The sequence below is a fragment of the Grammomys surdaster genome, unplaced genomic scaffold (assembly GCF_004785775.1).
Source record: "Grammomys surdaster isolate TR1022 unplaced genomic scaffold, NIH_TR_1.0 60, whole genome shotgun sequence".
NCBI classification, from domain to species: domain Eukaryota; kingdom Metazoa; phylum Chordata; class Mammalia; order Rodentia; family Muridae; genus Grammomys; species Grammomys surdaster.
This window is the reverse complement of record NW_021604562.1, coordinates 864,744-876,555: the sequence shown is the minus strand read 5'-3', so window position 1 is coordinate 876,555 and position 11,812 is coordinate 864,744. Positions and strand designations below refer to the sequence as shown.

Genomic DNA, 11,812 nt, shown 5'->3' with positions numbered 1-11,812 from the left:
ATATATATATATGTATATGTATGTATATATACATATATAGAAATATATATATTTTTTTCATTTTTTGAGACACAGTTTCTCTGTGTAGCCCTGGCTGTCCTGGAACTCGCTCTGTAGACCAGACTGGCCTCCAACTCACAGAGTTCCACTTGCCTCTGCCTCCTGAATCCTGGGATTAAAGGTATGAGGCTACCCCCAAACTTCATGTATCTTTTAAGTAGAAACCTCTATTTCCTCTGAAATAAGTAACCTTCCCTGCATCTATGATAAATTTCTTGATATTATTGTATTAATTTATGTCCACTTCTTTATATTCTCCCAATAAATTGTATTTGTTTTTGAGATGGGGGGGCTCACTATGTAGCTCTGGCTGTCCTGGAACTCACTATGTAGACCGGGTTGGCCTTGAATTCACAGAGATACACCTGCCTCTGCCTCTCAAATGCTGGGACTAAAGGCGTGCATCACCTTACCCAGCTTAAATTGTACCTTCTTGAAAGTTGGTACCAAGTAAACTTCATCACTGTGATCTGTACACTTTTTCCTCCCATAAAGAGCAAAAGTGAGAGGCTGGAGAGATGGCTCTGTTAAGAGCACTAGTTGGTCTTCCACAGAGCCCAAGTTTGATTTCCAGAACCCACATCATTGATAGCTCACAACTGTCTGTAACTCCCATTTCAGGGCAATCCAATGCCTTCTTCTGGCTTTCATGGGCACCAAGCATGCATGTGGTGTACAGATATCTATCTATAGACACACAGAATAGAATAAAGTATATTATAGTAAGAATAAAGCTGAGATTTATAAATAGTATATATTAATTTTAAGTATTACAGCATTTTAATAAACCTACTCCCAACCAAATATTGCTAAAAAGACTATCATTTTGCAATGTAAACACATGAAAGTTTCAACTCAGTATTTGGCACCACTGAAACAGAGGTTAGTCATAGGATAGACTATCTCTTCCATTGATCTAAGAATATAGCAACAAACAGAACTATCACATCGAGTGACAATCATTTAGATTTTAAATTAAGTACACCAACACCTGGTTAAAAAGTGTAATTACAATTTTCTAATACAAAGAACAGAAAAAGATCAATTAATTACCTGAGAGCTCGTGAATGCTTCTTAAAATTATAAAGCTGCTTACTTGGGTGGTCATTGTGAGAGCTGATAAATAAAAGACAAACAAGTTTTTATTACTTTCATGATCTAATAAGTCATATTAACTTCGAGCATGTTTTTAAGTTTATGCTTATTTTCTTACTTTTGAATAGAAGTTAATGACATAAATAATGAGATTATATTGATCACTGGTATGGCCCGAGCAAGTTATGGCCATCCATTAATATGTTACAATCGTAACCTCCCTGTCACCTCAATCAATGTGATGGCATTAGGAAAGACTTCAGGAAATAAATAGGCCACAAAAGCAGAATCCTTACACACAGGATTTGTGTCCTTATAAAAACAGACCCAGGAGAGCTAGACCCTCTACTGTGTGAAGGTGCTACGAGGATGGGTTCTCCACCAGAACACCTCTTCTTGTAGGCATGTCTTCTTCTTTCTCTCATTTAATTTCTTTCCTTTACTTTCTCTCTCTTTACGTTTTTTCTTTTTAAAAAAGATTTATTTATGTACTTTTATTTTATGAGTGTTTTGGCTGCACGTGTATGTCTGTGCACCACTTATATTCCTGGTGCTCATGGAGGCCAGAAAAGAACATCAGATCCCCTGAACCTGGCGTCACTGAATTACTTACAGAGAAACAGATTCTTTTCCCAGATTACATTACTGTTTTTAGAGAATAAGCACACATTTGAGTATACATTTCATTTTCTGTATTTGCCATTGAATGAGGGCAAGGATGGATGGCTATGGGTTGGAGAGAGGAGAGGGAATGAAAATGAATGTTCTTTAGCATCATTAAAAATCCCGGAGCCTGGGGATTAGAGATGGCTCAGCAATTAACAGCACTTGTTGCTTTTTAAGAAGACGTAACTTCCTTTCCTAGCACCCACAAGGTAGCTTACAATCTGTGACCCCAGTCCTAGAAAATCTGATACCCTCTTCTGGTTCTGGTATCTATGGGCACTACATCAACTCAGTGCATGCATGCATATATATATATATATATGCAGGCAACACATTAATACACATAAAGTAAAAATAAGTATTTACTTAATAAATCCATTCTAATTTTATTAATTTAACTGTTTTTTTAAAATAATTTCTGTCCCATTAGTTTTATAAATTATTACATTTCTGCCTCTACCTCCTAAGTGCTGGAATTATAGGCATAAGCTATTAAATCTGGATGGCATTTATTTCTGGGCTGGAGATTGAACCTAGAACTTCATATATGTTAGGTAATGGTGTACCAGGAAGCTACACCCACAGACCAGAAAGGTAATTTTGACTGGCATGTTCAACTTACCTCATATGATTTGTAAAGGCTTTGTTACAGTTAGTGGTATACTTGCAAAAATCACAATTTATATATGTAGAAAAGTGGCTTGAAAAATCTTTTATTTTGGAATGGCACTCAATACATGTGTGACTTCCCTGGTGACACCTTATGGAGAGAGAAAAAATAATAAAAATATGTTATACAGTAAAAATAATAAGGAAACCCTTATTTTTTAAAATAAATTATTCATTTATTAAAATTATCAGTAATTTATATTCATAATAGAAAACTAAAACAATTTTGATATTAAGAAATTGAGCCAGGCAGTGGTGGTGCACGCCTTTAATCCCAGCACTTGGAAGGCAGAGGCAAGCAGATTTCTGAGTTTGAGGCCAGCCTGGTCTACAAAGTGAGTTCCAAGCAAGCCAGGGCTATACAGAAAAACCCTGTCTCGAAAATCCAAGGGAAAAAAAAAAGAAATTGAAAGGATATATTACAAGGTTAAAGAAACCCTTACTAACACTTAATTAATTGATACAGATCTTTAAGATTGTTAAATAGATATCTAAATTTTGAAAATTTACTTTGAAGCAAATAAGCTAAAAGTTTAACACATGTAAATATTGTGAGAGTGGCCAACCAATGGCCCAAGCCATGAGAGGAAGCCCATGCCCAATATTGCAGGAACCAGAGGCTGGATGATGGCTCAGAGACCTAAAGTAGAATCAAACTTGACTGACCAAAACAACAAAAAATCAATGAAATGATTTCTAATAATATTTTGCTATAATCATATATAGGTGCCTAGCCCAATTTTCATCAGAAGCTTCCTCTGGCAGCTGATTGGAGCAGATACAGAGACTCAGACCTAAACATTCCAGAGACCCTTCGGAAGAGGGGGGAGGAAGGACTGTAGGAGCCAGAAGGGTTGACGACATATTAGGAGAACATGGACCACAGAATCAGCTAAGCAGGGCTCATAGGGATTCACGACTAACTGAAAAGGCAATCACAGAGCCTGCATGAGTCTGCTCTAGGTCCTCTGCATACATGCTGTGATTGTTTAGCTTGGGGGTATTTGTGGGTCTACTAACAGTGTGAGAGGGGGCATCTTTTGCCTGTACTTGAGACCCTTTTCCTCTTACTGGGTTGCTTAATTCAGCCTTGATACGAGGGTTTGTTCCTAGTCTTCTTGCTATCTTGTTATGTCATGCTCAGTGGATATCCCTGGGCGTCCTGCTCTTTTCTGAAGGGAAATGGAGGAGCAGTGGATCTGGGGAGAGGGAAAGTTGAAGGAGGGAACTGGGAGGCTGTATGAGAGAATGAAAGATTATCAAATAGATACTTAAATTTCAAAAATTTGCTCTGAAGTAATAAGCTAAAACAAGTCCAAAAAGTCTAACCCATGTAAATAGTTCCCTAGGGGGAAAAAGACTTAATTAAGCAATTTAATGTCATAAGGCAAAAATACAATGTTTAAAATTAGTGCAAAAGATTAAAACCACAGAATAAACACAGCAGTTCTAATTCTGCTCAGCAGTTGTAAAAAGTACCATTTTATTATCTGCTAAGTCTTCATAATAGAAAAATGATTGTCATGTAAGTGTGCAAGAAGGTTCTTTGACATGGTAATAAGCATTTAACTTTTGAGATTACATTAGTATCACATATAATGAATAAAGATAGTACCTTAAGTTCTTCAAATCTATGCTGAATTTGTTTTTCCTGGTGCGCTGTCTCTTTTGCTTGGAGGAGGGCTTGGCTTTGGATTTAGTTGTACCTGTACCTGGCTTACTTGCATTGGGCTTACCAGTCGTGGTTGAAATTGTTTGAGGGCTAGTTGTGGTAACTTTATTTGCAGACGCTTTTGAGTTATTCTTAGTAGTTGTACTTTTAGACTTTGGAACTGAGAGCTGAAGAGACGTGCTTGAGATAGTACTAGAAGGTGGGCTTGATGATCTTGATTGACTAGAGCCTAATGAAGCTCGAATAGTAACCTATGAAAACAAATCACAATATATATTTAGGAGATTAAGAAAATGGTATTAAAATACTACGTTGTAAGGCCTTACATTCAGTTATCTAATATGTGTAAGTGTGTTTACATGTGTATATACTGAAGCAGGCTCTCACTTGAACATAGAGGCTGCTGATTTGGCTAGCCTAGCTAGCTAGCTTGCACCAGAAATATCTCATCTGTGCTTCCCACATTCTGGGACTACAGGTGGGCCATCATGCTTACCCAGCTCTTTTTTAATGTGGATGTCAGGTATCCAAAACTTCAGCCTTCCCATTTGTATGAGGGTGTTGCCCACTGAGCCATCTCTCCAGCCCAAGCCCTTACATTTATGAGCAAATGTTTTATTTTACAAGAGTGCCAAACAACTCAGGGCAAGAACAACAGTTCTATCAACATTGAAGCAGTGCTGTAAAAACTGACACCCAGCCCTTCGGCCCCTGCCTGGTCCCTGGGACTGGAGCAGACACAGAGTTGGTCTGCTCCTGTCCTGTGGAGAAACTGAATCCTGAGTCATCCAGGAGCCACTGCACTCAGAGCAGCTGGTAAGAACTCCATCTCACTCCCTAAGCCCCAGAAAAACATCTGGGAGCCAGGGACATCCAGGGCACAGCAGCTACCCAAACCCCGCCCCTCCGGAATTCCACTTCCCTTCGGCCCCTGCCTGGTCCCTTGGACTGGAGCAGGCACAGAGTCGGTCTGCTCCTGTCCTGTGGAGAAACTGAATCCTGAGTCATCCAGGAGCCACTGCACTCAGAGCAGCTGAAACTGAATTCTGAGTCATCAGGGACCCACTGCACTCAGAGCAGCTGGAGCCACTGCACTCAGAGCAGCTGACACAGAGTTGGTCTGCTCCTGTCCTGTGGAGAAACTGAATCCTGAGTCATCTAGGAGCCACTGCACTCAGAGCAGCTGAAACTGAATCCTGAGTCATCGAGAACCCACTGCACTCAGAGCAGCCGAGGAGCCACTGCACTCAGAACAGAAGGATTACCAGATCCAAGAGGTGGCCTGAGTCCCAGGAGTTCTTCCACCCGGGAGATTAGGGGCATAAGACCACAGAGACCTCTGGACTCCGAGGAGCTCTGCAATAAGCAAGATAACTGGAAATACAGATTCCAATCTTACACAGAGAGGGCAGGTACCACTAGAGTTACCCAGATGGCGAAAGGCAAGCGCAAGAACATAAGCAACAGAAACCAAAGTTTCTTGGCATCATCAGTGCCCAGTTCTCCCAATATAGCAAGCCCTGAACACCCCTTCACACCTGAAAAGCAGGATTCAGAATTAAAATCACTTCTCATGATGATGATAGAGGATTATAAGAAGGAATTAAGTAACTCCCTTAAAGAAATACAGGAGAGTACAAGTAAACAGATAGAAGCCCTTAAAGAGGAATCACAGAAATCCCTTAAAGAAATGCAAGAAAACACAAAGAAGGAATTAAACAAAAACATTCAGGATCTGAAACTGGAAATAGAAACAATAAAGAAAGTTCAAAGGGAGACAACCATGGAGATAGAAAACCTAAGAAAGAGATCAGGAGTCACAGACGCAAGCATCACCAACCGAATACAAGAGATAGAAGAGAGAATCTCAAATGCAGAAGATACGGTGGAAAATATTGACACAGTTGTCAAAGAAAATGAAAAAAGCAAAAAACTCCTAACTCAAAACATCCAGGAAATTCAGGACACAATGAGAAGACCAAACCTAAGGATAATAGGTATAGATGAGAATGAAGATTCCCAACTTAAAGGGCCAGTAAATATCTTCAACAAAATCATTGAGGAAAATTTCCCTAACCTAAAGAACAAGATGCCCATAAACATACAAGAAGCCTACAGAACACCAAATAGACTAGACCAGAAAAGAAATACCTCCCGTCACATAATAATCAAAACATCAGATGCACAAAACAAAGAAAAAATACTAAAAGCAGTAAGGGAAAAAGGTCAAGTAACATATAAAGGCAGACCTATAAGAATTACACCAGACTTCTCACCAGAGACTATAAAAGCCAGAAGAGCCTGGACGGACATCATACAGACCCTAAGAGAACACAATTGCCAGCCCAGATTACTATACCCAGCAAAACTCTCAATCACTATAGAGGGTGAAACCAAGATATTCCATGACAAAACCAAATTTGCACAATATCTTCCCACAAACCCAGCACTTCAAAGGATAATGGATGGAAAACGCCAACACAAGGAGGGAAACTACAACCTAGAAAAAGCAAGGAAGTAATCTTCCAACAACCCCAAAAGAAGATAACTATACAAACATAACTTTACCTCTAATAACAAAAATAACAGGAAGCCACAATCATTTTTCCTTAATATCTCTTAACATCAATGGTCTCAATTCCCCAATAAAAAGACGCAGACTAGCAGACTGGATACACAAACAAGACCCAGAATTTTGCTGCATACAAGAAACACACCTCAGTGACAAAGACAGACACTACCTCAGAATAAAAGGGTGGAAAACAATTTTCCAAGCCAATGGTCCCAAGAAACAAGCTGGAGTAGCCATTCTAATATCAAATAAAATCGACTTCCATCCAAAATTAATCAAAAAAGATAAGGAAGGACACTTCATACTCATCAAAGGAAAAAGCTACCAAGGTGAACTCTCAATTCTGAACATCTATGCCCCAAACGCAAGGGCACCTACATACATAAAAGAAACTTTACTAAAGCTCAAAACACACATTACACCTCACACAATAATAGTGGGGGATTTCAACACCCCACTCTCAGCAATGGACAGATCATGGAAACAGAAACTAAACCGAGACACTTTGACATTAACAGAAGTTATGAACCGAATGGACTTAACAGACATCTATAGAACATTTCATCCTAAAACAAAAGAATATACCTTTTTCTCAGCACCTCATGGTACCTTCTCCAAAATAGACCATATAATTGGTCACAAAACAAGCCTCTACAGATACAAAAAGATTGAAATAATCCCTTGCCTCTTATCAGATCACCATGGAATAAGACTGGTCTTTAATAATGACAAAACCAATGGAAAACCCATGTGCACATGGAAACTGAACAACTCTCTACTCAATGATGACTTGGTCAAGGAAGAAATAAAGAAAGAAATTAAAGACTTTTTAGATTTCAATGAAAATGAGGACACATCATACCAAAACTTGTGGGACTCCATGAAGGCAGTGCTAAGAGGAAAACTCATAGCTCTAAGTGCCTACAAAAAGAAACTGGAAAGAGCACACACTAACAAGTTGACTGCACAACTAAAAGCCCTAGAACAAAAAGAAGCAAATACACCCAGGAGGAGTAGAAGGCAGGAAATAATCAAACTCAGGGCTGAAATCAACCAAATAGAAACTGAAAGAACAATACAAAATATCAATAAAACCAGGAGTTGGTTCTTTGAGAAAATCAACAAGATAGATAAACCCTTAGCCAGATTAACCAGAGGGCACAGAGACAGTATCCAAATTAATAAAATCAGAACTGAAAAGGGAGACATAACAACAGAAACGGAAGAAATTAAAAAAATCATCAGATCCTACTACAAAGGTCTATACTCAACAAAACTGGAAAACCTGGATGAAATGGACAATTTCCTAGACAGATACCAGGTACCAAAATTAAACCAGGAGCAGATAAACCATCTAAATAGTCCCATAACCCCTCAGGAAATAGCATCAGTCATTAAAAGTCTCCCCACCAAAAAAAGCCCAGGACCAGATGGTTTTAGTACTGAATTCTATCAGACCTTCAAGGAAGACCTAATACCAATTCTCTTCAAACTATTCCACAAAATAGAGACAGAAGGAACACTACCCAATTCGTTCTATGAAGCTACAATTACACTCATTCCCAAACCCCACAAGGACCCAACAAAGAAAGAGAACTTCAGACCAATCTCCCTTATGAACATCGATGCAAAAATACTCAATAAAATTCTAGCAAACCGAATCCAAGACCACATCAAAACAATCATCCATCATGATCAAGTAGGTTTTATCCCAGGAATGCAGGGATGGTTCAATATTCGGAAATCCATCAATGTAATCCACTATATAAACAAACTTAAAGAAAAAAACCATATGATTATCTCACTAGATGCTGAGAAAGCATTTGACAAAATTCAACATCCCTTCATGATAAAAGTCTTGGAAAGATCAGGAATTCAAGGCCCCTACCTAAACATAGTAAAAGCAATTTACAGCAAACCAGTAGCCAACATCAAGCTAAATGGAGAGAAACTTGAAGCAATCCCACTAAGATCAGGGACTAGACAAGGCTGCCCACTCTCCCCCTACCTATTCAATATAGTACTGGAAGTCTTAGCCAGAGCAATTAGACAACAAAAAGAAGTCAAAGGGATACAAATAGGAAAGGAAGAAGTCAAAATATCGCTATTTGCAGATGATATGATAGTATACTTAAGTGACCCCCAAACTTCCACCAGAGAACTCCTAAACCTGATAAACAACTTCAGCAAAGTGGCTGGTTATAAAATCAACTCAAACAAATCAGTAGCCTTCCTCTACATGAAAGATAAACAGACTGAAAAAGAAATTAGGGAAATGACACCCTTCACAATAGTTGCAAATAATATAAAATACCTTGGTGTGAATCTAACCAAGCAAGTGAAAGACCTGTATGACAAGAACTTCAAGTCTCTGAAGAAAGAAATTGAAGAAGATCTCAGAAGATGGAAAGATCTCCCATGCTCATGGATTGGCAGGATTAATATAATAAAAATGGCCATCTTGCCAAAAGCAATCTACAGATTCAATGCAATCCCCATTAAAATCCCAACTCAATTCTTCACAGAGTTAGAAAAGGAAATTCTCAAATTCATATGGAATAACAAAAAACCTAGGATAGCGAAAACTATTCTCAACAATAAAAGAACTTCGGGAGGAATCACCATCCCTGACCTCAAGCTGTACTACAGAGCAATAGTGATAAAAACTACCTGGTATTGGTACAGAGACAGGCAGGAAGATCAATGGAATAGAATTGAAGACCCAGAAATGAACCCACACTCCTATGGTCACTTGATCTTTGACAAAGGAGCTAAAACTGTCCAGTGGAAAAAGGACAGCATTTTCAACAAATGGTGCTGGTTCAACTGGAGGACAACATGTAGAAGAATGAAAATTGATCCATTCTTATCCCCTTGTACAAAGCTCAAATCTAAGTGGATAAAGGACCTCCACATAAAACCAGATACACTGAAACTAATAGAAGAGAAGGTGGGGAAAAGCCTCGAATACTTGGGCACAGGGGAAAAGTTCCTGAACAGAACTCCAATGGCATATGCTCTAAGATCGAGAATTGACAAATGGGACTTCATAAAATTGCAAAGTTTCTGTAAGGCAAAGGACACTGTCAATAGGACAAAACGACAACCAACAAATTGGGAAAAGATCTTTACCAATCCTTCATCTGATAGAGGGCTAATATCCAATATATACAAAGAACTCAAGAAATTAGACTCCAGGCAACCAAATTACCCTATTAAAAAATGGGGTATAGAGCTTAACAAAGAATTTTCAACAGAAGAAACTCGAATGGCCGAGAAGCACCTAAAGAAATGCTCGGCATCCTTAGTCGTCAGAGAAATGCAAATCAAAACAACCCTGAGATTCCATCTCACACCAGTCAGAATGGCTAAGATTAAAAACTCAGGTGATAGTAGATGCTGGCGAGGGTGTGGAGAAAGAGGAACACTCCTCCATTGTTGGTGGGACTGCAAGATGGTGCAACCACTTTGGAAATCAGTGTGGCGGTTCCTCAGAAAATTGGACATAGCATTACCCGAGGATCCAGCTATACCACTCCTAGGCATATACCCAGAAGATGCTCGAACATATAATAAGGACATATGCTCAACTATGTTCATAGCAGCCTTATTTATAATAGCCAGGAGCTGGAAAGAACCCAGATGTCCTTCAACTGAGGAATGGATTAAAAAAATGTGGTATATTTACACAATGGAGTATTACTCAGCTATTAAAAACAATGAATTTGAGAGGTTCCTAGGTAAATGGATGGAACTAGAAATTATCATACTGAGTGAGGTAAGCCAATCACAAAAGAACACACATGGTATTCACTCACTGATTATTGGATATTAGCCCAGAACCTTAAAATGCCCAAGATGCAACTCACAGGCCACATGAAGTCCATAAAGAATGAAGACCAAGTGGGGGTGATTCGGTCCTTCTTAGAAGGAGCAACAAAATACTCAAGGGAGCAAATATGGAGACAAAGCGAGGGACAAAAACTGAAGGAGGGGCCGTCTGAAGACCTTTCCACCTGAGTATCCATCCCATGTGCAGTCACCAAAGGTAGATGCTGATGTGGAAGTCAGGAAGTGCATGCTGATAAGAGCCTGATATGGATGTCTCCTCAGAGGTCTTCAAGAGTCTGACATATTCAGAGGCAGATGCTCACAACTAGCCATTGAAGTGATTATGGGGTTCTCAATGGAGGAGTTAGAGTGAAGACTGAAGGAGCTGAAAGGATTTGTGGCCCCATGAGGAGAGCAACAATACCAACCAACCACAGCTCCCAGGGTCTAAACCACCAGCCTGGGAGCACTTATGGAGGGATCCAGGGCCTTAGCTGAATATATAAGAGTGGAGGGCCCTGCTGGGCACAGGTGGAAGATGAGATCCTTGACCTCATGAAGGCTGGACGCCCCAGGGGGTGGGAGTTTTGAGGGTGGGGAGGTGGGAGTGGGGGGGTAGATAGAGGTTACATCCACAAAGAAGAAGGAGGAGGTGTGAGGGGATTGGGGGTTCCTGGGTGGGTGGGGGATGGGGTAAGGGGACAACATATGAAATGTAAATAAAACATCCAATAAAAAAATTAAAAAAAAAAAAACTGACACCCATATATAGAAGGGTGAACTTGAATCCTCACTTCATATTAACATAAACAATTAATTCAACATATATCTAGAACTAAATATTAACTGTTAACATTATAAAACTCTCAGAAGTTAAAAAATAAATTCTCATTCCATGGGATTTAAGCAATGACTTCTACTTTTTTTTGAGAGGGACGGGGTGGGGAGAGATACTTTCTATACAGCCTTGGCTGTTTTGGAATTCATTATATAGATAGACCAGGCTGACCTCAAACTCAAAGACCTCTACTTCCCCTATGTGTTGGGATTAAAGGCACCACCATGTCAGCAGGCAATGACTCCTTAAATATGCCATCCAAGGCATAAGCAAACAACAAAATGGACAAGCAGACATCTCTTTAAAGACATATAAACACTAAATACAAATGTCAGTAAAGTATCCCACAATTCTACTCCCAAGTACATTCCAAGAAAAAATGAAAACATATGCTTGCACAAAAACTTTT

The 11,812-nt window shown here is 39.3% G+C and overlaps 1 protein-coding gene across 1 annotated transcript in view; it reads right to left on the bottom strand.

Annotated features, from left to right (window-relative positions):
• The window catches only part of Znf280c (zinc finger protein 280C), a 56,064-nt gene that overhangs the window by 4,061 nt on the left and 40,191 nt on the right, over nt 1-11,812 (bottom strand). Inside the window, exons 15-17 of the mRNA XM_028755761.1 lie at nt 4,106-4,413; nt 2,444-2,581; nt 1,114-1,176 (exon numbers count right to left, since the gene is read on the bottom strand). Coding sequence (XP_028611594.1) covers nt 1,114-1,176; nt 2,444-2,581; nt 4,106-4,413 — 509 coding nt within the window. The remainder of the gene's footprint in view (nt 1-1,113; nt 1,177-2,443; nt 2,582-4,105; nt 4,414-11,812) is intronic.